Source organism: Colius striatus, chromosome 6 (assembly GCF_028858725.1).
Source record: "Colius striatus isolate bColStr4 chromosome 6, bColStr4.1.hap1, whole genome shotgun sequence".
In the NCBI taxonomy this organism is placed as follows: domain Eukaryota; kingdom Metazoa; phylum Chordata; class Aves; order Coliiformes; family Coliidae; genus Colius; species Colius striatus.
This window is the reverse complement of record NC_084764.1, coordinates 17,618,745-17,645,608: the sequence shown is the minus strand read 5'-3', so window position 1 is coordinate 17,645,608 and position 26,864 is coordinate 17,618,745. Positions and strand designations below refer to the sequence as shown.

The following is a 26,864-nucleotide window of genomic DNA, read 5'->3' as shown; positions in this document are numbered from 1 at the left end:
TATGTTATTTTCCATGGCAGAGGTTAACACCTTTACACCAGTAGGAGTTTGCAGATTTGATTTCTGTGAAAAAGGCAATGGAAATAGTTTCCTGCTTTAGGTATGAAACATTTATGTATTCTTTATTACCACATCCATTGGTAGAATTATTTTTTTAAAAGGTCATTGCATCAATGCTCGTGTTTCTTTATCCTAGACAATTTAGTAAAAATTAATCCAGTGTCCATATGCAACTGTAGCCTGATGCTCTTGGCATCTATAGCAAAATGTAATCAGGCAGTTCTATGTGCACTTTTTGAAATATTCACACAGAACCACAGAATGGCAGGGTTTGGAAGGGACCTCTAGAGATCATCCAGTCCAATCTCCTGCTACAGCAGGTTCACCTCGATCAGGGGGCACACAGGAATGCACCTAGGTGGGTTTGGAAACTTCCAGACAAGGAGACCCCACACTCCCTGGGCAGCCTGTGCCAGTGCTCTGTAAAGAAAGATTTTTACCTTCACAGTAAAGGAGTTCTTCCTCAGTGGCTTCATCTATATAACTGAATAAGATGTTCACAGAGGATCACATTGTATGTATACTTCACATATTGAACCTATTTGAAGATAAATTTACAAGTCTATGTAAGTGCTAGACATGATTTTGGCTCCTATCCTTATGCATCCCAGCATTATTTCCTCTCCATGATGGTTTGCACCACTTCAAAGAAAAAGGCCCCAGAGAACCCAGTTTGTGGGGAGGAATCGTAGTTTCTCACTTGGAGGTTTAATCAACATTGCCCTATGAGAATAAGAAGACAAAAAATATCACCTTGAAGATTTGTTGCCTAGTTAAAACCAGTCTTTAATTCCAGAAGGCATTATTTCTTCATGAACCTTGTAGTGACAACTAAGGCACCAGAATTAAAACAATCATTGCCACCATCCTAACTATCTGGTTGGAGCAGAAACCAGGCCTGATGTCTGTCTTCCAGTCTGCTAAGCTAGGTAGCTGGTAGAATGCAAAAACCACCCCAACATGGCTGAGCATCAGCTACAAAACTAGAACAAGGGTTTTTTCAAATTATTTTAAAACTAAAAAAAAAAAAAAAAAAAAAGGTTGAGTGCTATATGTTATTACGACAGAACTTAAACTCTGGTGATAGAATTCAGAAAAGAAAATCCCCTCAATATTTCTCATGACCAGTGAATTTGCTTATAAAAATTTCTGCTTATGAAAGGCTGGAAGTAATTCCAAAGAACGTAGCAACCTCTTTCAGTTGAAGCACCTGCACAGTAATAAAAAAAACCCATGTGAAAATCCTGGAAGAGACCAGGTCTGGCCTTGTAAGTAAGACACAGAATTGACCCTGGGAATTGGAATCCTGCCTAGATTTAGGTTCAAATATCACACTGGTGAAACCTAAGTGTAATAACTTCTGCAAATGTTGAGTTTGACAATTTTTTATTAATACAGACGGGAGATTTCAGTTACTGCAGTGCCAACGTCCCTCTCCAGAAAGCACAGATGGGTGTCTGTGGGCTGGAGTCAAAATCAGAAGTCATGACAGACTCTGATCAGAACCAGGCAGAAATCTCAACGGTGCCACCTGAGCTACCTCAAAGCAAACATAGCTATCTTACAGAAAAAAATTAACAAGATGAGTTTTTGTTGTTGTTGGGCGAAGGGGGAAGCTAGCTCCTGGGTGTGCCCACGTCACGCAGCTGCAGCGAGCGGGAGCACCGCAGAGCGCGGAGCCGCGGAACGACTCCGTCCGCAGCCACGGCTACGCGCTGCCCCGGCCCGATCACGTCCTCCGGAGCGCCGAGGCCCGCGTCGATTGCCGCGGGCGCTCGATGGCTCCGGGCCCGATTGCACAGTCCTGAGCGCCGGCGGCGCCCTCCCCCGCCGGCGGGCCGCAGCGGCGGTCGCCCGGGCGCACGCCCCCGCCGCCCCCCCGCGCCGGAGGAGGGCGGGCGGACGCAGCAGAAACCGCTGCGCGGCCACTGCCCCGCAGAGCGGCGCGGGAGCCTCGCGGCAGGCTGAGCCGCGCCGGACTACGCCAAGCCAAGCTGAGCCGAGGCGAGCCGGCTCAGGTACGGCAGGGCGGGCGGGGCGAAGGACGTCGGTCCTGCCTCCCCAGCCGCCGGTGCAGGCGGGGAGCGGGCGCCTGAGGGCGCGGGGAGCTCCGGAACCCGCCTGAGCTAGAGCGCGAAGGCCCGGAGGCGGCATGGGGCCGCCGGGGCGGAGAGGGTGGGGATCACCCTAAACCAGCGGGGTGCCAGCCCGCCCCGCCGGGCGCCAGGGGATGCCTGGGCTCGGGGCGGGGTGTGGCGACGTGCGAAGGCGGGCAGAAGGGCCGAGGATCTCGCCGAGGGCTGGGGCTGCCCGAGGCCTTCGCCTGAAAAATACTCCTATCAACCCCATAGCCGCTTGGGTGGGTGTGCGAGGCAGACAAATCGGCTCTAAAGCCGGCGGCCAGGGGGCTCCCGGGTTCCCTCGTCCCATCCCATTCCGTCCTGTCCCGGCGTTGCGGGGCAGGTCTCACCCTCATGAATGGAGCGAAGAAAGGTCTTCTGATTGAGACGAGCTGGCTACACGCGTGGTGCCGGCCGAATGTGGCCCCGCCACGCCGCCGGGCTGTCACGGGATAGTGACCGTGCCCCGGCGTGGGGTTATGCGGGAAGGAGCTGCGGGGTAGGCGAGGTACCACAGCATTTGCCCACTTCTGGTCGTTACAGATCCTGAGGCTGCAGAGACGGAGGTGCATTCACTAGCAGCGAGATTGCATGGTTTTCATGTCTGTTTTTATATAAATCCTGGTAATTAAGAATACTTTTTGCGGAAGAGTTGCAGTACTGGTCATTTAGGTATGCAGGCTTTTGCAGTTTAATTCCTGGCTCTCCAGATAGAACAACAAGGAAGTCTACACTGTGTAACTGGTAAAAAATTCGCAGAGGGATGTAAAAACTGTAAAGTTGCATTAGTGTTTGCATTTTGGAATGAGGGAAAGAGTAATAGGTATCGTAAATTTAGTTAATATAAGAGCAAAGTTTATTGAGATGTAGGTAGAAAAGTGATAAGAGAGGAGGAAGTCAGATACAGTAAAATACGTTGAGCTTTGTGCAACTATAAATGGAATTTGATGGAAGTTTCGATTCATTAGTTGTAATGTTTCTATAAGTTTGGGTTTTGAGTTAGTAAGATTAAATGTTTATAGCCCTGAATTGCACTAAACTTCTTTTAGTCTCACATGCCTGAAATATTTTCCCTGTCTTCAGAAATGGTCAAGCTCCATGATGTATATTCATGCTGCATAATATATAATATTCTCAACTTGTGTATGAAATAACAATTGAGAAGCAGAAGATAGATTGCTTCTGGTTGTGTGCTGAATGGAGTTTGGGTTTCTTTTCCTGCTGATTTGACACAATGAAAAGGAGGTCGGGGAAGGGAGGAAGTCAGTGTAATATTACACTAAGTGTAGCAGTACGTTGAAAACTTGCACTCGATTCTTGAATATGGGATTGGTTTTGCTGTCAGTAAAATATCTGAGTTACTCACTAGTTGATGGTGTTGTATCCCAACATGTCAAAAAACATGTTAATCGGTGTAGGATGATCTTCTGTTATAATAATCAGAACATCAGAATGAGGCAGGAGGTTGGAAACACCTCACAGAAAACATTTTTAGATTGGGGGATGTTTGTTCTGTATAGTTTCTACCATTGCAGTGTTTACTGGTTTTGAGGAAGCAGAACTTTAAAAAAGACATGAACTATGTCTACATCTCCATTGCAGACAAACAAACAAAGGCATTGAAATCTCTACACAGTTACGTTTTTTTGAGCTGTTTTGGAGTTTTGTTTGGGGAGCAGCTATTTAAAATATCTAGAGATTCAACCATGGCAGTGAGGTATGTCAGGGTAGTATGGTCTGTGATCTGCCAAACTCCTGCAGAGTCTGCACTTGTGAGGGCTTCTGCTGCTGCTGAATTTCTGTGTTGGTGTGTTTCAGTGCAGTTGGAGTCTAGCCATGGTATAGGTTAAACTAGTACTATGCTAGTCATAATGATTTTCAGGAAAAATAAGTATACTTTTACAAGACTTTAGGATATGTTCAGCAAAAGAATTTCATATGGTTTAATTTAATGCTAAGCTAGGCTGGATTCAATGTTTACCTTAATGGTACACACACACACACATGCATCCATCAGTATACTCAGTGTGATGTGTTTTGCTTATATTGGATAAACAATATTGTCTGCAGCATTGTCAGGAATAAAGTTATGTTCAGACACATATTGCCATTATTAGTAGGATTTAGATGGATGTTTATAATTCAGAGATTTTAATGTGCTTGTTATAATGCCACCTTTCAAACGTTTAAAGAAACAAACCAAAGAAACCAAAGCGTTCTATGCATTTTTATTCAGACTAGAGCTAGCTAGCTGTTGCTTTCTGAAGTTTTGTTAGTCAAATTTTTGGGGGAAAAAAATTGCCTTTTAAACTTACTTTGTCAGAATCACATTCCCAGATACAATACTGTTTTTGTAATTATTAGAAACATTGGTTAATTATTTGTTTGCTGTTTGTCAAGTTGTCTGTAAATAAAATAATGTTCTGAGGTCTGTACAATGGAGCCAAGATTATCTTTTGACTGAAACTTTCAGAAATGAGTCTAATATTCAAGAGTTGTGGGTGCTAGGGGGGACCAGAGTGTGCCAGTAGCGCCTACTGTGGAGCTCAGGAAATTGTTGGTTTCTATTTCTCAATAACTGAATGTGGCTGTTTCTTGGTTTCCTGGAATAGTTCTTCTCATGTAGAGATAAAAATTGAAGTGATGATAAGTAAAACGACAAATGAATGTTTTCCAAAATCCAAGTTTTTAAAATGTCTGGAATGTTTTGCATTGCTAAAACAGCTATTACATTTCCAGGCGCTTTCTTTCAGGATATTTTTTGTATAATTATGTCAAGCTTTGTCCTCAAAACTTCACAGAAATTATTCAGCGTTCCTAGAAGACATTGTCTTGTAGTTTCTTTCACACTTCAGCAAATGTATATTGTGTTGTAGTTCTTATCAGTGTCACTGTTATGTATGAGGGTTGTGGGTGGTCACATTCTTTCTGTGAATATTTTTAAAACCAGCAAGCCCAGAACAATGATTCTGATAGTTTTCAGTTAGATATTTATTGCAGTTGAGCTTTGTTACTTTATCAGATACAAAGTGATTCTTCTGAGACTTGGAAATCAGTAACATTTGATGAGCCGTTTTGAACTGTTTCAGTGGCACTGAACAAGTACTTTGCATAGGCATCCCTGTTCGCAAAACATCAAAATACAGCCCTTTTGTTTTGCAACACAGATGAAAGTAGTTCTGGAAATAACAAGAATTCTGTTTGGCCATGTGTGATATTCATTCTGCATGCTAGGTGAACATAGCAAGACCTAAGTGGAAGGTGCTATATGTGAAGATGCACTCAGATTACACCTTTAACAAATACCTGTGTAAATGCAACCAAATTTTCAATTATATATAATAGATACATGGTTTTCCTGGAGTAAATGGATTCATCCAGAACACTTAAGCAAAGAGTCTGAAAGAAAGTGTTCTTGTTTCAATATTGGTGATTTCAGAATCATGTTTCTAAGATGGATGATTGCATACAAAAACGTAACCTAGGTGGAAATTGTACTAGTCTGAAATCTTTAGCAGTACTTAGAGGAAATGGATAGTTGTGCAATAACTGTGTTATTTTTACTGCTCGTAGTCAAACAGACTCTTCATTGCTCTTTTGCTTTTTGGGATAAACATGTGGTGCAAGTGTGTACATTTTTTATTTAAAAAGGAAGATAATTTGTTTTGTGAGAGCAACTGAATCACTACATAATGCAGAATATGGAATAAAATGTATGAGTACTCAACTGTAAGATTTACTGTCCAGTGTGTTTTTCACATGCTAGTGCACTTAAAATCTGACACTAAGAGTTACAGTTACAGTTCTGAGCTACAGTTCTACTCGACTTAAAAGACTTAAAATTGTGAACCTTTTACTTCGTGGCCGTGTACCCTCAGTTGTGGTCTTGTGATGACTTTCTCCTGTGGCCTGTTCTTGCAAACTGCTGTCGAATGTCACTGTTAGTCCCATCTTCTCCATGTTTGGCTTCAAATTTCCTGGTGATGACCAATAGGACATACAACTGCAAAATACCTGACATTCTTATGGCTGTATATTAATTCTGAATGAAATGCAGTCAAGTCAATTTGATGCCAAGAAGTAATTTAGTCCAAACTGATGAGATAGATCACTGTTAAGTTCAAGCATATGTGTGTATGCATTGAAAGACTGGACTCTGGTTTCATAACCTCTTTATAGTACTTCTCATCAAGGGTTTACTCAATGAAATGTAGCAGTTCTACTAATGTAAGAGTCTTCAGGGGAGTTAATTTTCTCTGTTTTGTCTCCATCTCTTGATATGTTGGTAATAAAATACCCTACATTTATTTGTAGCTTTTCTTTGAAACTAAATACGAGAAAGCAGTGAAAAGGCGCGTGAAATTCTCAGCTTTTTTTTTTCAGTTGGATGAAAGGCCAAGAGTGATTAGTACTGTTGAATGTAAAATGTGCACAGAGAGGCTAATGTTAATGCTGAGACCAGCAGTTACCTGCCATTGCTTCACGTGGCCTTGCCAAGCACAAAGTTTAAGGCTTTTGTGTATAGAGAAAAGACACAAAGTTTGCTGAATGCTGATGATCCTGCCACACAAAAGGTATTGGAATACTGACATACTTCTGCTGATGATTATATTTAGCTTTGCTTTGTCTTACTGAAGATTCTGAGGCAGAGTTTTTGCTTCTGTGTGTTAGTTGGCAAGAGTTAGTAAAAGTCTATAAGTAAACAAAGGCATCTCTGTCTTCCAAGTAATAATAAATACCTTTTTTTAGCTGTTCAATATTCCACTTCATTGGATTTTCTAAACTCCAAGCTCATCTGAGCTGGATCTTCAGTTCTTACTTAATTTACTATCAAATTATTGAGAGTCTGTCATTGTGGTTTATTTAAATTAGATTTTTTTCTGTGTGCTATAGATTCCAGATAGATTACAAGAGAAGATAACACAGTCCTTTATTCACTGGGCAATCAGGTCTCTATTTGAAGTTTCTGGGAGTTCCATCCTGCGCTTCTTGGCTTCTGGAGACCTCCCCACCTCTTTATGTTTGCCAGCTAGCAGAAGTGATACACAGTAACTATTGGATTTTGGTGTATGTTTCATTCTTTAGTAGTTGAATTTGCGCAGTGCTCTAGGGTGAATTTTCGGCCCAACTGTAAAAAAAAAAAAAACCCATCCTACTTGGTTTCTCTGGTCAGAAGTTAGCTCGAGGAGTTTTGTCTGTGCTTGGGAGACACTGTAAACAGGTATGTGCAAGGGCTTAACATAGACTTGAGCATTGATTCGTTGCAGTCAGCTCAGATGCATGGGTAACGATCATCCCATTAAACTTTTAAAACAGTGCTGCAGGAGTAACATTGATCTGAACTGTTAATGGCTAGAATAAACGTGACAGGCTGGAAGGCTTTCCCTTAAATTTATTGGTTCATTTGTTAGATAGATTTCTGAGGAAAAAAATATGAATTTGAAGTCAGTTAAAATACCACTGCAATGTAGTGAAGGATAACTGGAAGCTAATGAATGTATTTCATCTCTGTTTCTCAGCAGTGGAATGGTTATGGCATTGGTGGTGTAGTCAGCCAAATAGCAACTGTTATGAAAACACTGGTAATTATTACTGGTTATTTTTTCGTTTTACTCATTACTCATTTTTTACTATTACTCATTACTGATGATGAGTAACAGTGGTCATTTATTAGAAGAATATCCTTTTTACTTCTCTGATAGACTAGTCTTTGGTACAAAATTGAATCCACAGCTGTATTATCTTTATGCTTTATGTCAGATTTAATGTAGAATTTTTTTAATACTTGTGAAGTTAGAAAAATCTAAATAATTAGTTGAATTGCACTTGATTTTCATCACTACATACTAAAGAGAGCTGAAGTTGATCTGATGTCTGTTTGAGCAGCACTTATTGCTGGCAAAGAGAGACAAACTGCTGGAACAAGAGATTGAATGTGAGAAATCTTAAAATAAATCTGTAAGTACATACTTGATTATGTGGTAGTTTCCATTACTTGTGCTTATCTTCCTTGCAGTAATGAGTCATAATTTAAAGGCTAACTTTTTAAAGTCAGGGATCAGTTAGGAGTCCGCTTTATTGCAGGTTACTTCCCCCTCCCCCACTTTATAATGAAGAGACAAAATATGCCATGGGGTGGAAGAAAAGAGGAAAGTAAAGTTCATTAAGTTTCCCCTATTGCTTATAGCTTTTAATTTGTTGTGTTCATTTTTTGTCTTAGACTTCCAAGTAAAAGAAAAACAGCAGTCTGTGGACTGCTGTACTCAGCTTTTAAAGCCAGAGGAGATTACCTATCTCAGTACAAATGATACACATAGCAGATCTATTTTAGTTTTTTTGCTCTGTTATAGCTTTGTTATGGATGATCTGTTGGTTCTCACATTTAAAACCAGTTGCTGAAGACAGGTATTCAAATCAGTCTTACCTTGGTTCAGTCACCTTTTTATTTCAAGAAGACTGCAAGTCGTCTTTTTTTCTCTCGTTGAGGTTTGTCAGAAGCTTTCAAAACTCAACCGCTTTTGCCTTTTAATGTTTGATTCACCCTACATGCCTTTGACTTTACAGGACAGCATTCTATCTAGTGCTTGTTCTCAGTGCTTTTCTGAGTTCTTTCCTGATCAATCTTGAACAATCCTACAAACTGGCAACTGGCAATCAGTAATAAGTAGGAACAGCTTCTGCCTTGTGCAATAAATCTTTGTGACATTTTTGTAGCATAGTATAAATGTAAAATAAACTTACCTCATAGCAAAAAAGGGAGATTTTTGATTCATCTGTTCTTGTAGCAATGATGTGAAAGTAAATCTTCACTTCCCTTAAGAAAATACAAACAGGATATTGCATCATGCTAGCTAGAAAATTTAATGTTTCATTCAATTAAACAAGGGTTTCTTATAAATACAGATGCATCTTTATATGCTTAGGTTGTATTTGTGTCAATTCACAAGTGTGGGATGATGTTCAAGAAGCTGTATTACCCCCAACCACTGGCGTAATATTTAATCTTTCATCATGCTTCCTAGCCCACTGCATGGCTATGCCGTGCTTCTAATTCAAGCAAAGTTGCACTTGTGTCTGCTTGAATTATGTTTAGTTTGATGTTTTCTTCTGCACGTAGAAAATGTATAGTATCATCTTGGATACATCACAGGGATGTAATTATTATTAATCAAATGCAGCTTGTCTCCACATTCTGTGCTTGTGTTCTGCTTATGCATAGACTTGTAAACATGGTACCTTTTGCATCGTTCTCCAGTTTGACTGCAAAATTAATATGCTGTAGTAAAAAAAAAGTCACATAATGGTAAGGATATAGTTATTTATGACAGCATTCCAGACTAATATAATAAATATTTTACACCTACGCTTTTTTATATGTGTTCAAGTCATGTAGGTCTTTCTGAAGGCACTGGAATGTTTCTAGAGAATAATTATGGTATTATGCTGTTTGAGCTTACTTTTTTTTGGTTTAGAATGAAACTGAGTTAACAGAAATAAGAAAGGTGATTTCAGTAGTGAAATGAACCAAATTGTATGACAAATATGGTGGGTCTGCCCAGTTAAAAAGAACTCATTTTTGTGGAGCTCCAGTCTAGTGCCTTTTTGGTGAGCTATTAAACAAAAGGTCAGTATCACAAGCCTTTGGAATTATTGTTTCTGTAGAATAGACACTTATGTGCTTTCTTAAAGTTGATCTTTGTGTTGTTTTTTTTTCTAGAAAATCTTGTTCTTGATGTCTTACCTGAGAATCTGAAGCAGCGGAGGGACAGTTTTTACAATGAGGAGAAATCTACTGGGTAAGTTAAGTGCCATTGTCTGTCAACAATCTGATCTTTTCAGTTGGAGAAAACAACTAAGAGTTGTAATCCTCAAATAGATAAGTAAGTTGGATCAGTTTCTGCGGTAGTAGGTGATTTAGAGATGGTAGACATTAGAACAGGGCTTGGGTGGTAAAAAAAGAAGTGTTTGTTTCCTGTACATGTAATTACCATGCTGAGAAGTATTTAAACTCTACTCAAATACCTAATCGTACTTTTATTTGTATGTTGCAAAAAATGTGAGGATATAGTTGAGTTCTGTAAATGTCCTGTGAGTGAGATAACTGGTAAATTATGAATATCTATGTACCTAGGCAGATAAAATACGTATAGATATAATGAGGTATGTATATTTATCTCTGCTTGTCATTTTATAGTGTGGTACTTTGTCAAGCTGCCTGGTATTTAAGGTAAATTTGAAGTGTTGACTCGTTATAGTAAATTAGATGGGACTAATTTCCTTTTTAAGTAAGTTTTGCATAAAAATATATAGAAACTAGTAAAGGTAACCTTCTCCTCTGCATTTGATGACAACCTGAGTACTGAATTATTTAACTTTGCTTTGCATTTACTCTTTGGTGGATCATTTTACAATATAATATTTTGCTGTGTAGGAAAAAATATATGTTCAGCAGTCTCAATGACTTCTGGAAATAATAATTTGTTTGGGACTTCAAAATATGATTGACATTATACCAGAATGTCCTTGACTATTTTTATTTGCAAAGCTCACAGAATATTATATTTTGTAGTTTGAGGCTATATGGCATTAAAATGGTGGTGGTGGCAAATGTTAGCGTTAAATATAATCTTCATCTTGGTTTGCTTCTAGTTATGCTGATCAACAAAGTGAAAAATTCTCAAAATACTCTAAGAGACAAAAGTAAAACCTAACTTATTTTGAACTTTGAGTTTTTGAAACATTCTTTTTTCAGGTTTGGTGTTGTTTCGGATTTTTTTTTGTTTTGTTTGTTTGGTTTTTTTTTAAAGAGCGTTTTTCATCAGTAAAGTTCTAGTTTTACTTTATGCCTTGCTTGATATTGAGAATACACGAAGTGTTTGAATGATACATTAGCATTTATATTTGTGAATATAACTAGAAAGTTTATTATGTGTAGGATACTGCCTGTGCGCACTTAGTTCTAGATAGCAGAAGTCAATGTGTTTGGGGACAGTTAGTCATTACTTTGAGGTGTACATATATAATCAGATACTAGAACACTCTATGTCTAAGAAGATGAAGGAAAAATAGCAGTTCGGTGAGAGCTCTTCTGATGTATTCTGGAGTATATTTAACTTTAATTGGAATATTACATCAATGCCATTATGTCATTTCCAAAAACATTGTTACTAAAGCCACCTGAATAAAACTACTATATTTTTTTTAATGAATACAATGTGATTGCTGATTCTTTAGTTTTTTTTTTTTTTAACTGTTTTTGTAGATGTTCAGACTTCTGATTCAGTCACCAGATATTAATGATGAAGAAAATACCTGATTGATTAGCACATTTCTGGTAGTTCTTCGGGGGTTTTTACTCTGTGGTGTTTAAGGAGAGATTTGAAGAAAATTTCAAGGAATGGAATTAGCTCACAGTTTACTGCTTAATGAAGAGGCATATAACCAGCTTGATGGATTTCAAAAAGCAGAGTTCATTTTTGAATGGTTGCAGTTTTTGGAAAAACTTTTACCAGTGACCAGCAGAGTAAGTATGAGACTTGAGAAGAAAAATCACATTATAGAGCTATTTCTCTGTCTTTTCTGGTTTTTTACTAAAGAGCAATGTTCAATTTCATTTACTTCATACATTTTATATCCATACAATGAAAGGATGTTCAGTATTTGCAGGAGGTTTCTAAATGTAAAAGTTTTTGGTCACAGCCATTCAAGTGACAGAGCCACTTGTCCAAGGAAAGCAACTTTTAATTGTTTTTAACTCAAAGTGTTACTGGAAGATTTTGCAACCCCATGGTCAAGAGTGGCAGTCGTGCTTCCACCTGGCATGGCACAATTATTTGGTAGTTCTCTAACAGGCAAGAGTGTAACGTCTTTCTCTTTGTTTTTTTATTTTACTAATCAAATGATGAAACATTGGTTTTGAGCCAACTCTCCAATTGTTTATTTTACTGTTTAGTGTATATTAAGTAAGATATATGGAAATGTAACAGTAAGTCAACAAGGACAATGCTATTTAAGAGATAAATTGTGTTAAAATAGGTAAATGAAATAGCTAATTTAATTTTTTTAAAGACCATTTTTAAAAAATGGTACAAAACTAAAATACTCGTTTTAAAAGGGAAGCTTTTTCCTTTCTAATGGTCAACTTCTTGAAACTCTGCTAAAGTTCTTTTTTACTACTTAATTTACTATATTCCCATCGTTTTATTTTAAAACAAGCATAACAGAAGCAAGAAAAGGAAATTTTGTTTTGTTGAGATATATACAAATGCCGTAGGCAAAATACACTTGAAATTCTACTAGAAAAAAATTTATTCTGAAAAATGTGACTTATTTTTTTAAGAATAATAAAATATTGACGTTTGAGATGGCTTTAAGTAGAAAGATGCAATAAAATGATTGTTTTTAATTGAGAATGTCAGATTATCACAAGGGTAATAATGAAAAGTAGGTAATTATTGTTAATTATCTTCTAAACTTCAGTGGTTACTGACTTTATTTCCAGGCTGATATAAGGGAAAATCAGAAGAAACTGGTTGAACAGCTGACTTCTTTATTAAACAATTCACCAGGACCTCCTACCAGACGACTTGTTGCCAAGAATTTAGCCGTACTTTATAGCACTGGAGACACTTTTTCTGTTTACCAAACAATTGACAAATGCAATGAACTCATTCGGAGTAAAGATGATTCACCAAGTTATCTGCCTACAAAACTGTAAGTATTTTTTTTAACCCCAAACTTCAAATCTAATAATAACAAAAGACAGATTTACATGGTGAAAGGTTAATATAGGAATGGATATACTCCCTTGTTTCTGCCCATTAGAGCTTTGTACCATATTATACACAGAATTTGGGAACTTCCCTGATTAGTATCATTATTGTAGGTGTATCCAGCTGTAAGAATAATTTTTTTCTATGATATTACATCTCAAAAATTTTTAGACTTGAGTATTAGAAAGAGAAACTGAATTCAACTGAAACCTGAAAGCAAATTCAAATTGCTTCCTTCCCTCGGGCGATTATAACAATTTTATTTAAATTCTTTAGTATGTGCTACCTTCCATTCAGAATGGAGTGATGGTGTATCATTTTATATCTTCCTTTCTGTATCTTTATGGGAAAGTTTTAAGTAAGAAATTCAATTGCATGTTGGGAGAAAAAAAATTCAGATAAAAACTTTAAAACATAAATTGCCCTTTGAAAGTTTAACAAGCTTAAATTTTGTCTTCCTTGTTCAGAAGTTTCATATTACAATTCACAGAAATATAACATAAAGCATTTGAATGTGATTGATTTTAAAACCACATCATTTTTGAAGCATTTAATGCAGAGGCCATTTGGTGGCTGATGGGAGTCAGTGTTGCATGTATCAGGATAACATTTGACCTACCTAGCTAGCTAGTATTTACTGGATCTACTAGAAAGAAATGCATGGAGTGATTTGAACATGAAGCTAAATTAATTTATTTAGGATTGCAAGAATGCTAAAACTTGTTGCAGTTGTTCAGAACTATAGTGACCACAGTATGCTTTAACAGAGTAAACTGAGGCCAGTTTATGCTTCATGTTTTTGTTCAGTGAGGGGACAAAACCAGCTTGCACTACATATTGCCATATTGAATTAACTGTGCTTTATGAGAAGTCAAACAAATGTTGTTTTTTTACCAGAAAAAATGAAGAAAGCTTTTCACAAGTAACTTATTTAACATCAGTAAAGAAAATATTGACTTAACATGATACATCAGAGTTCACAACAACAAGATACATAATAAACCCAGGAATGTGATAGTATTAGATGTTTTACATGTGCGTCGGGAAGCGGAAAGGCCGAGGACAGTTGGTAGCTACTGAAAATCAGGCCAGAGAGAATACCAGCAATAGGTAACAGTTATGAGGGACCAGGTGTTTGAAAAGCAAAGAGAAGGAAATGCTAAGAGGAACAGTAAAACAGACAAGTGCAACTCCAGGTACAAAATACAGTTATTTAGTACATTCCTTAATCCAACTGGGAAACTGGATATAGTTAGTTAGAGGCATCAGAAATGTTTGTAACTAAACACCTAAAGCCTAGCCAATAGAAGAGATAGACATGAAATGTTGTTGCAGGATGTGAAATAAATCTTAAGGTGCAGAAATATTATGAATAACCTTAATTCCTGAAACAATGCACATCTTTCACTATAGTGAAGAAAATTAAAGGTAGACATAGTAAAACATCATTGCGCATTAATTAATATACAGAGTAGAATCTGTATTTCTCCTTTGCTTCACCTGCTAATCTTGTTTCTGACAAGTAATGAACTTTCCTGAAAACAGATTTTTGCAAGGAGTCAAATGTATACTTTTTGGTTTTTGTTTTCTTTTGTTCCAATTGACCTCTTGTGCAGTCTTTGGAGTCAGAATAACTTTTATAGAAAAGATCTTAGTCCTGCAAAGTAAATTACTGCTGTACTACTGGCTCCTCAACAGTGAGAGACATTAAGGTTATAGGTGAGTTGCAGTATGGAACAGAGCTGTATGGAGGGAGGAGGATCATGTTGGCATAGCAAGGAAAGGTGATGGAGTCTGTTGGCAGTAAGTCAGAAATGGCAGAGTCAGAAGATGGAGAAGAAGCTGTAAGGGGGAAAAAGAGAGGTGGCAGTGTTTATAATCCTGATGGGTATGTAGTGAGCAGAGGAAATAGATGAAGTGGAGAAAAATGTGGCAGTAAAATAATGGTTTGCTTCAAAGAAGGTTTGAAAAGGGGATTTCTTACAGTACTCGCACAGAATCAATAGGCTACATAGAAATGACTGGAACTACAAAACCCTTCATAGAGTAAAATCTGTCATCTTGGACTGCAAGTATAGGGAATACTTGGTGTTCTATGAGGAAAGACTGCTTTTTTTAAAAGTTGTGATTGAAGTGTTATCTTTGTTTGACTTCTGTCTTTATTTAGAATACATGCCCATGTTATCTGGTACCAACACTTCGCCATCATTGTTCACAATGTGTTGATTTACCTGGAAACTCTTATAAATACAGTTTCCAGTGAATTATTCTTTTATCTCATAAATGATCATTTTTCTTCTTTCATATAAGTGAAAGATAAAATTGGTTTAGGCAAGCATTTTAAACAGAACCATAGTTAGGTGCTCATCTACTGAAATTGAGTGTGATGTGAATGCTATATCAGATCAGATAAATAACTTGTGCAGTATTAATACAACTTATTACCTGAAATTACAAAGTTTAAAAAATATCCACTAGGCAATCTCAGTACTGTTTTACCACATGTTAAAGTGTTTTAGTTTTGCATTTTTGTTAGTAGCTTTCCAAGTACAATTTGCTAAGGCAAAATTTGAGAGAAAAAAACCTAAATTTATCTTATAGAATTGTATATCAAAATGGAGGTATGCTGCCAGGGAGAAAAAACACAGGCAGAAAAGCTTTTCCAAGCAAAACTCCTATGAATTTATAGGCTTCCTTGGAAACTGCTGGTTGTTGCTTGTGATTTGACAGATCAAGTGACTCAGTAGTTAATACGGTTCAGACTTAGTAAAGAAAAACTTACGGAAAAAGGCATAGATAGAGTAATGATAAAATCCTAGAAGGCAATCAGAAGAGCTCTTTGAGTGCTATGCTTTGAACTTTTGTAGAAACTTCAATATTGATGAGCAGAAGTAGCTGGACTCTCATCTTTAGTTGGCTAGATGTTACTCATCAATAAATATTGCCACTTTGTTGCTAGAAATTAATATTCAATAATGATTGACTTTCATAGGCAGATGGCAGCACAGCCAACCATGTAAGAGTGTTTGCAGGTATACCATGATGTGATAAGATGGTTCTGACTTGGGGATATTTTTTTGGTATATGTTTGTTAAATAGTCCTTCTTTGGATTATGACAGGACATATATATAACTTAGACTTGAAGCTAATTAAAGTGTCTAATTAAAGAGGACTGATGAATTTATTGTTAAGTTGGTGCAATTATAATTTTATGCCCAGCCACATCGTGAACAAAAGTAAACTTCAAACTATTGGTGTGTACCAAGTTGGATAAAAGCAATAATGAAAAATGTTGCTTGAATGAAAACAAGATTTTGTTATGCTAAGAAATAAAATAAGTTTTGGGTTTCTTATTGTGCTCTGTCATTTAGGGAATTACTGTTATCATTAATTAGAAAAATGCATTTAAGAATATCTTCACTATGTAATATTAGAATTTTTATACGAATTAGAATTCTTTATGTGAAACTTGAATTCAGTTGGGGAATAAGTTTTGTTGAAGGAAGTGCTGAGCAGTGTCTGGCCAAAGAGCTGAAAGCTGATTAATTTTATGAATATAAGGAAAAAAGAAATAATATCTTTAATGGGTTCAGTTAGACATCTGTCAATATGAAAGTGAAGTGTTTTCTTTAATGAGTTATTTGTGGAAACACTCATTAATTAAGCAATGTGGTTTTTTTTCTCAATATTTATTAATTTTTGCTTTTGCTAAAGGTGATGCCAATGAGTACACAGACTCCAGTTGTCAGGTATTTCACCTGGAAACTAAATTCAGAATCTGTGTGCGGTAAAAAGGACATATGCTTATACTTTTATTTTATATTATATTATAAATGTATTATACATATTATACTTAAATTAAAGAATTTCAATTGCTAGACCATTTACAGCATACTATTGACCATCAAGCTATAAATAAACCTGTCCCTGGCTACTCCTAGCAGCATCTGCTGTAGCACAGTGCCATAGACTACATGATACAGGGCATGCTTAGCTAGAAATTAATGTTTAAAAGTGGATACAAAAATTATATTTCTATTGTAAAATTTATTGGAAGATTGTATTACCTGAATTCTTGTATTGTTCCAGTTATTTTCTGAACCCTTATGTCTGCATTTTTCCTAGCACATGAGCATGTGCCACACACAGACCATTTCTTGTTTTCCTTTTGATAATCCACTTACATTTTGGGGTCATTTTATTTAACCGTTTTGTTGTTAACCCATTGATTGTAACTCCTTTCATCTATTACTGCATCCATTTTCACGCATCTGTGGATTTACTTTTGTTTTAGTGCTGCGGTGGTATGCTTGGGCTATTTATACAAAAAATTGGGAAGAATTTTGGGAAACAGTTTTACTGACACCGTTGGGAATGTGCTTAAAGCAATGAAGAATGCAGAGGTATTGGAACAGCATGTTTAAAAATGATTGGAAAAATAATAAGATGTTTGCTGTTGGTAGCTAGACCAATGAGTAGGAGAAAGTGCATGATACCAAAATATGAAAAAAGTGTGGAAAGTGATAGCATAAAAATCAATGTCTAAATTCCAAAGAACATTATGGATTATGACTGTAAAAGGATGGATCATAGCTATTCTCAATTGGATTTCATGAAGAAACTTGATAAACTAGAAAATTTAATTATCTTATTAATGTGAAAATTTTTGCTGCAGCTTGTACTTCATGTTTTGAGTTTTAAACTGCGAGTACTTTCTAGTAGAACACAGAATTACCGTTTTCATTTGCTTATACAGAGCAAGTTACCTCTTTAACTCACTTCAGCATGCACAGATCTCCAAAACTCTAAAAGACCCAAACCATTGTTTACATATTTCAGTAGCTGGCATTTTGTATTTCCGAGAAGCTTAGGATTTCAGAACTTTAACATTTCTCTTTTTCATTTTTCAGTCTCAAGGTCGTTATGAAATCATGCTCAGTTTGCAAAATATATTAAATGGTTTAGGAGCTGCTGCTGTCCCCTGTCATAGAGATATTTACAAAGCTGCCCGATCCTGTTTGACAGATCGATCCATGGCAGTCCGCTGTGCTGCTGCAAAGGTAAAGTGCTCTAACAGCTGTTTCTATTAAGTAAGCTCCCTAAATAAAATTCTGTTTTAATAGATGATGGACAGAGCACTAAATACATTCTTCACATATTTTTTCTTTGATATTGACTTGGCAGCAAAAATACAAGTCATTTTAGTGTGAAGCAACAAGTTTACTTTGTTAGGGAGAATTCTGTGTATTTTGTAGCAAATTAAAATTTTGACTAAGTGCTTTTCCACAACAAAACATTTTTGTTTCCCTATTTTGTCTAGTGTCTTCTTGAACTCCAGAATGAAGCAGTGTTTATGTGGAGTACAGACCTGGATAGTGTTGTGACCTTATGTTTTAAGTCTTTCGAAGGTTCCAATTATGATGTACGATTAGCAGTTTCAAAACTTTTAGGCACTGTATTGGCTAGAGCTCTAACATCTAAACAGACAACAGGTAAAGTATGTACTTGGTTTACTGTGGTTTTTTTCTTTTTTTTTCATCTGTAAATATCCATCAGATTATAAAAAACTCTCAAATCTGTTGAAGCCTGAAGCAAAGTCACAATGTAAGCTTCATCTGGCTGTTCATAGCTCTGGTTTAGTGGTTTTGTAACTTTTTTTTTGTGGTGAAGTGTTGTAGTTTTGCTTGTGTTAACCTGTTTATTTATTTTTTATTTATAAAATATGAAACAAGGAAAAATAGTTAGTAAAACTATTTTTCTCTATTACAAGATTGTTATTGTATGGAGATAAACTAGTAGCCTCAAGAATTTAAAGGCAAGATTAATTTAAGCAGTGTAGAAAGTACTAAGATTTGAGGGAGAGTCTTTTTGTCCAACTAAAGCATTAAAGATAACTTCAGGCTCTTTTTCTGTAACCGTCAATACATCTGGATTGTCTAGCACTACAAATGTGGTCAAAAGCAGAAATCAACATACAGTTTTGTTCACTTAACAAACTGCATACCAGTTTTTGTTGACAGACAATACTTATATCTAACTGAAGCATCCTGGCACAAAGTTAACATCTCCAGTCTTTAATGTCATGCAGACTGGGCTCTTTTAGTCCAATCTTAGGAGTCCAAACATAAATATCTAACTGAAATCAAAGCAAAACGTAACAGAATTCAGGGTAAGTGTGATTCAGACTGTTTATTCTGCTTTGAATGGCATCAGAGAAGACCTTCAATGTAATAAGCAGCAAATGACAAAATCACGTGCCTTTAGACCCAGCTCACTGCCTTTCAGAATTCTTGAGATTATGTATTTGCTTTGGAGACTCTGAAGTCTTGGTTTTTCAAATATTTTTTAAGAAGCTTTTGGAGACAATTGTTATATTACAGAAAACAATCGTCACATCTTCTCAGAATAAAGTAAAAAATAATAAAAATTCTCTGACCTATTTATAGAATCAGAAGTTTTCTTTATCTTTGTCAACAATTTTATTTCTAAATTATTTTATTTAAGTGCTAAGATAAGGTTATATAAGAAGCTCATATTAGATGGTAAATACTGAGGGAGGGTAAATGTATATATACATATTAGGTGATGGCCTAAACTATTTAATGATTGCTGAAGTAGAAGAAAACGCAAAATATTGTGCTTTGCTGGATCTTTGAGTCTTAAAATATCTTAGTTTCTGTTGTAAAATTATGTTCAAACAGTGTTTAGATTTCCTTGTGCTACTGAATTTGTGCAAATATTTTTTTCTAGAATGGTTAGAGTTAAAACTCTTCTAAAATTAAAGAAGTTTTATAGAGCACTTCCTCTAAAGACTTACATTTATTCTTAGCACCCACCAGGCATAACTTGCGCAGAGTCTCATTGGAAGACGTGATGGATCTATTGGGAACTGGATTTCTGCGTGGAAGCTATGGATTTTTACGAGCCAGTGGCGATATGTTGAAAGGGACCAGTTCGGTCAGCAGAGATATTAGAGTTGGAATCACCCAGGTTTGGATTACATTAGTTAGGATTTTCTGAAATTGCTAAACATAAAAACTGGTTTACTCTCCATATGTCTCTTACTTCATCCTTTTTTCTATCTGTGGCAAAATGTATGTACTTTAAAATAAGAATTTGCATCTTGAGTTATGCTAGAAAAAAAAAATCTGATGTTGCTTATTGTTTACCTGATAGTCTGAAATTTTGAAAATTAAATATATATTACTTTTGAAGCCTTCAGGTGGTATGAATTTCAGGTGATATAAGTGAAAGGGACAAGTTACAAGAATTATTTGAACTTAAAATAGTTTCCTTCTATATAGGGACATTCCAAGTCCTGAAAGAATTTCCATTCTGAAAGAGTGGTTCTGCTTTGAGTAAGCACACAAAAAATAAGGAAACTAGAGTTTTGGGGGGGGGGGTGGGGGGGGAAGTATCTAGAGTTTAGTGATTGGGGGGGGGGGGGGGGGGGGGGTAAGTATCTGTGTTCCGTAATGCTCAGTTAGAAGATAGAATCTTGTTAACTGGGCAGGACTGATCAGACCATATAGTGCATGTTGGTAAAAACAGTATGTTTTTCCAATGGTAAAAGATTGGTTTCTTGCTGTAAACAGCATTTACACTCTAAGACCTAAATATCTAAATGTTAGACCTGTTCATCATGGCTTTTGGTCTTGATTTACATTTACATATCAAACAGTCCTCATAGCTATTTGATGTGTCCTCCTTGCCAGTAAGAGTTGTTTCTTAGTGTGTTCCTACTTCAGCAGTGCAAAAGATATGTAAGTTGTCTTGAATTACTGATAGAAGCAGCCAGACTTTGCACTGAAACAGTTAGAAGGTTCTCACAAATTGCCTTATATGCTCAGATCATGCTGTGTGGAAGCATTAACTTCTGGCAGAGAGACTTCTCCCCAGAGAGCTGAGGAACAATAATACCTTGATAGCTACTTGCCTAGAAAATGCATGCCATCCTGTTAGGGTGTTCCAAATACAGTGTGGTTTTATTAGTTTTCCAAGAATAGAAATTTCAGTTCAGTGTTTTGACCATTTGCACTGGTTTTTTTGGAGAGTGTCTCCTTTTTTAACGCATTTCTACATTATTACAATAGTACCTGTGCTAGGTACTATGCTCTAACTGTACCTGAACAGTTAAAATAGTGGAATGTTCCTGTAAGAAAAACTTCAGAAACTGTGTGTGTACAAGGGCCTGTGAGTAGAAAACACTTGCAGCTATGAAATACATTAATTATTATGTGAATTACAACTTACTATCAATTTAAAAAAAAAGAAAAACACTGGAGATTACATCTTAGATATGGAAGTAGAATTTATATTTGTTAAAGACACAGCCGGGTTCAAGACGTAGTTAAAAATGTAGCCATGGCAATATGACTTTTCATAAATTGCTCAGTTTTCAATCTGTAAAACGGGTAGTGTACTGGTACATTATGAAGCCAAAATAGTATTTGTCAGGAGCTATTAGATGCTAATAGCATATAATAGTACAACTTCTCTGTCCAGAATACTTCACTTTCTTTTACATCAATAATTTTGTGGTTAATATTAGATACAAAACAATATATGAAGCAAATACAGAAGTTCATTGATATGGGTTGTGAACTTCCTTATGAGGAATTTTCTGTGCTCATTTACATATTCTTTTTTTTAATCCCTTTTTCTTGATGGCAGTACATCTATTAATTTCTTTTAAAATGCAGCACATGCTCATGGAAGGCATTTGTAGGGGAGCATATTATATAGAAAAATAAATGGTCTGGTGGTGATTAGACATGTAAAGTGACTCTGCATTCTTTCGCTTTGTTGTGGCAAACAGTCTTTTTTGTGCTGCTATTGCAAGGCAAACAATTAAAATTCATTGAGATGAGGAACAGTGTTGAGGGGGCTGCAAATATTCCATAATTCAAAACCTATAATAACAAAATTCTCTCAGAATTAGGGTTATAGTTTTGTCACATAGTAGTTCTTAAAATGCATTCATACATTAAATTTGTGTTCCACGTGCAGAATGTTAAATAGCTGGAAGCTGTTGTTCAGTGAGACCAAACACAATGTTTTACATAACAAGTGCCTGTGCAGGATAAACTGCCATTTCTCACACTCGGGAATTAAATAACATGGGCAAGTGGCTTGAATTAACTTACACTCGAAGCAGGCTGCAATATTGCTAGTACAGTTTGACAGTAATTTAAATGATTTAAATGGATGAAAAAAAAATCACAGCTACCTGAAACTGAGAACATACATGATTTATGTATGTATAGATGTATAAGTAATCGCAGTTTAGTGGTATTCTAGTTGTGAGAATGTGCAGAGATTAAGAAAAGAATGTGTACGTGGGGTAATTGGCAGTGGTTTTCCAGATGATTTTACTCTAAAATATGGCTTCTTTTCAAATCTCTTCCAGGCATATGTGGTATTTGTCTCTACATTGGGAGCACACTGGCTTGAAAGGAACTTCTCTGCCTTCCTTTCCAATATTCTAGATCTCGTGTCTCAGTCTCACCCTAAGGCTATTCAGAGTCAGATGGATGCTATCGGCTGTCGCAACTGTGTTTCATTTATCCTTAGAGCTACAGTAGGAGGCCTTCTTGGTGAAAAGGCTCAAATTGCAGCTGCCAAGGAGATTTGTCAGGCTATCTGGAAACTGAAGAAAGTTGTGGGTATGGTTCTAACAAGATTATCCATTTGGGCCTCTGTTTTTCCTTTCTAAAGTGATTGTCCAACTTCCTAATCCAGAGACTGCAGAAAAAGAATATATACTGCTAATTTATTACCATAATAATGTAAAGGACTTTTGAGGAATATCTTTGTTTTTAACTTGGTCTGGTTATTTGTTTGTGTGTGTCTCTGTTTCTGCATGTGTGTACCCACGTTTTTTTAACACTTCTTCCCAGTCAAATATATTTTTAACCAATTAGAAATAAAATAAAAAATATATGCAGCAATAAAATACAGACAGTACTGTAAGATAAGTTAATATATGGCAGTTAATATATGTATAACCAGATTTTGCCTCCTTGTTCAGAGCAGCTGGCACGGCTGATGGTTCAAAAAATGAAATGTTTGTTCTTAATTGACAAAATGATCATTTCTCTGGAGAAAACAGATCTCTTGAACGATAAAGTCTTGCACACAGCTTACAAAAAAACCTACTGATCTCCCACCATCATCCTTATAGGGGAAAAGAAAGAATGCTGGATATAACCAGTTTTCTCCTGGTATACAGTTGCATATTGTATCCTAGCTAAATACCTAAATGTTAAATGTCTGAACTGACGTAATAATTTTTGTCTCAAACGATGAACTTTCAAAAAACTCCAGATTTTTCCCTCGCTCTTTATTCCCTGTCCCCACCTTCTTGCTTGCTCGCTCTCACACTGTCTTACTCTTTCCGTTCTTTTTTCCAACTATGTAGTAAACTCTGGCAAGTTTTATCAAAGCATGACCTCTTTGAGTGACTTTCAATGAGGCTGAGAACAGCATACTTCTTACTAGCAGCTATTTCCAACCGCTTAAAGATAAGCAATTTGGGTAGTTTCCATTTTTATACCCTCCTGCCCTCACAGGCTTTACTACACTATCCATTTGAGTAATAGAGATGTACTTGTCTGAGTGAAGGTAAATCTTCATGAAAACAGATTGTTCAATAATAAATATAGTAATGATGAAAGCTCATCTGGTAATATAAACAAATGATCATATCAAACTCCTTTTTCCGATCTGTTTGGTTTTGTTTGGTAATGATTTCATGGGGATATTCTTATCTTGTGTTACCAGATGCTGCAATGAGTGACAGTAACTTGGAAACAAGAATTAGTACAACAGATGTAACAGCAAGTCAGCATGTGCTTGTGTGTGCACTTCAAGAACTTGGAAGTCTCATCTGTGGCTTAGGAACTACAGCAGCACCATTACTGCAAGACTCCTGCACAGGTACAAGCCCTGAATTAATTTGTGAACCTAAGTACAAAATATATTCCTTTGTTCACTGTGTTCTTCTCTGATTTCATATGACTAGACTCAATTCTCTCAAATTCGTTGGGATCCTTTATCTGGCATTGACTGGGGTGTCCAGCCTCCTTACCTGGCTCTGCTTAGTTCTCTGTCCTTTTGTTTTCTTCCAAAAAAAAAAAAAAAAAAGCGCAAAGGAGCAGTTGGCTACCTTCTGTGCTGTAGGAAATCTCCAGGCATTGCCCAAAGAGTTCTGCATCTTCTCCAACCTGTACTAGTATGTTCATAATAATATATATTTTTTTAAATCAGTATAAAATTTAACTCCATTAGGACTATATTTAACATCCAACACTTCATAATGTTCATAGTATATAGTTTTGATTGAGCTGGGAATGTTCATCAGCCTTCAGTTTTTTCATTTAGCTGCATTTATTCTGCATGGCTTCAAGTGGACATCTGTTCACACTGCCTGGATTTGTCCTTGCTTAAGAATACTTACAGGTTTTCTATGCATGTTGGTGAATAGCTGCATAATATGTTAGATTTTCTCCATATTGTTACCTTTCATTCAGGGTAACTTTAAAAAAAAAGTATTGAAGTATTTAAATTTGACAAGAAATGTTTCACAGTAAAAATCCATTGTGCTTTTTAAAGAGAAGTACATAAACTGGATTGCAGTATGTTCACCAGTCCTCTGTATACATTTTTGCTTGTTTGACAATCTATGTCCCTATTTCTTAAGTGTGTTTATGCATTTTATTTTTCAGGAGTTCTGGAAGCAGTAAATTCTATCATTCTTCATCCCAGCATTTCAGTTAGACTAACAGCAGCTTGGTGTTTACGCTGTATCGCAGCAGCATTGCCTTCCTACATGTCTCTACTCTTGGATCGTTGCATTGAACGTCTTACTGCATTGAAGTCATCCCCAGAAGCAGTAACTGGCTATAGTTTTGCTGTTGCTGCTTTGCTGGGTGCAGTAAAACAGTGTCCTTTAGGAATTCCACATGGGAAAGGGAAGGTATAGTCTAAGTACTTTACTTAGAGGCAGTTTGTTGATGTTTTTGCATATATTCTGTATGACATCATCACACAACCCAGTATACCGATGAGATACTTTGTTTCCTCATGAAGGGATTTTTGAAGCATACCACAACTCAAGGAAGCGTTTTTATCACCCTTCTGAGGATTGTGACTTTCTCAGGAAATATCACTAGTGACTTTATTAATCACCGATACTTCTGTCTTCATCTAATGGAAAACTTTGTTAGAGGACAAGTTTGTTGTTTTGGGATGGAGGTCAATTCTGTGGAGTTGTAAGGACTTGGATTAAACAGTTTAAGAAAAAGTTTACTTGGAGAAAAGGTTTTCTTGAGTAGGGTTACCTTTCTCAGAATTTAAAACTGAGTCCTTTACAGCAAGATCAAACCTGGTGCAGTTCTGGCCAAGCTTGACATTGGTTTAAGTTAGCAAACTGGCATTTCAGCAGTGTTAATAGTGAGAAGAGGCTAGTTTGGAGTACAAACAGCTGAAATGTATCATACTTTGACAAAGGAAAATATCTTTTTAAAAAATAATTAGCATTAGACATACAGATCTATTGCATAGAAATGTTTCCTGCAAGGAAACTCATTCAACCACAGGTTAAGCCAAATTAATGTTTCCCAGGCCAATCAGCAGCTCTCCTGTGTACATTTTAGTTGGTGTTTACACCAGTATCAGCAGTTATGTATTATCTTGAAAATCTTCCATCAAGCCCATCAAAGTCTTTCATCAGGTCCAACAGATACACACTTTTATTTTTTGTTTACAGAATTTAACGTAAACCAGTTTCTTGCATTAATATAGTCCAAGATGCTTGTACCAATCTCTCCACTAGCGCAGAGAGGATACACTGTGCTCTGAAGTTTTAATTCTCTGCATAACGCAGAAACTTACATTCTTAGTTCTGAAAATACCTGTTTCAGAGCTAGTGGACATTAGAGAAGAAGTGGCACACTTTGCCACAAGAATTGTGTTTCTTTTCTTGTTATTATGTCACTGTAAAATGAAAGGAATCCTTTAGTACATTAGGAAAAATGTCCCCTTCAGTGATTCCAGCCTACGCTTTCGGCTTTGCTGAGTGCTAACTCAGCACTCCTTAACAGATATTACTAGCTACAGTTCTCAACATCCAAAGTTGCTGATGAAACATTTATAAATGTAAAAAAAAAAAAAACAAAACTCCAAAAAACAACCCTAACGTGTTTTTCTTAGGTTTTAAAAACTTTTCTTCATGATTACTGAAAGACCATATGGAGAGAAAAAAATGAATATAATTTGCTCAGTAATATAAATAAGAAGTGCCCTTCAACTGCTATATGCCTGAGCAGAGCTAAAGTTTCTCTTCAACAGAGAAATGTAATTCTTAACAAATATTTGTTTTAGAGGAATAGAATAGGGTGAAATAGAGCCAGAAGCTATGGGAGAGTATGGAAAAGTGTGGGAGAAACACTGTATTTTGTACTAAGCTGGCAGCAAGGACAACTGAGGAGCTGACAAAAGCCCTCTTCCATTCTCTTCTAGGAACACTGCCAGATTCTACTAGCTCCTCTTCTGAGGAGCTGAAAGAGACCAGTGTTAAATGGAGTAGTTTGAAAACGAAAATATCAAATGTAGACAGCAGTGACCTGGACAAACTGATTTATCTGAAAGCATTTTCCTTTGAGAGCATGGTTAGAGCTGCAGGTGGAACCTATTCAAGAAAACAAAATCATTACTGGATTTGTATATATTTAGCATTCCATACTAGTGCTCATACTTAAGTTTAAAAACAAATTCTTAGAAAATAAGACATTTATCTTAATATATGGGAAAAAAAATAACAGAAATCATGACATGAAATCCTTTCTAGGAGATTTGTTTTGCAGATAATTTAAATCTACTAAGCTGTTAGTGATTTTTAGTAGTATAATT

The 26,864-nt window shown here is 36.4% G+C and overlaps 1 protein-coding gene across 7 annotated transcripts in view; it reads left to right on the top strand.

The window, feature by feature from the left end:
• The first annotated feature begins 1,951 nt into the window (after nt 1–1,951).
• The window catches only part of HEATR5A (HEAT repeat containing 5A), a 64,714-nt gene continuing 39,801 nt past the window's right edge, over nt 1,952–26,864 (top strand). For 4 of the 7 annotated variants that reach the window (XM_061998916.1, XM_061998915.1, XM_061998912.1 and 1 more), the window contains exons 1-11: nt 1,952–2,078; nt 9,898–9,976; nt 11,443–11,703; nt 12,682–12,893; nt 17,248–17,356; nt 17,864–18,013; nt 18,274–18,445; nt 19,783–19,943; nt 22,363–22,618; nt 23,736–23,891; nt 24,680–24,930. In XM_061998916.1, coding sequence (XP_061854900.1) covers nt 11,578–11,703; nt 12,682–12,893; nt 17,248–17,356; nt 17,864–18,013; nt 18,274–18,445; nt 19,783–19,943; nt 22,363–22,618; nt 23,736–23,891; nt 24,680–24,930 — 1,593 coding nt within the window. In that variant the 5' untranslated portion in view covers nt 1,952–2,078; nt 9,898–9,976; nt 11,443–11,577. Of the gene's footprint in view, nt 2,079–2,131; nt 2,236–2,811; nt 2,853–9,897; nt 9,977–11,442; nt 11,704–12,681; nt 12,894–17,247; nt 17,357–17,863; nt 18,014–18,273; nt 18,446–19,782; nt 19,944–22,362; nt 22,619–23,735; nt 23,892–24,679; nt 24,931–26,864 lie in introns of those variants that run through there. The other 3 variants (XM_061998914.1, XM_061998913.1, XM_061998917.1) reach the window with 3 other exon arrangements.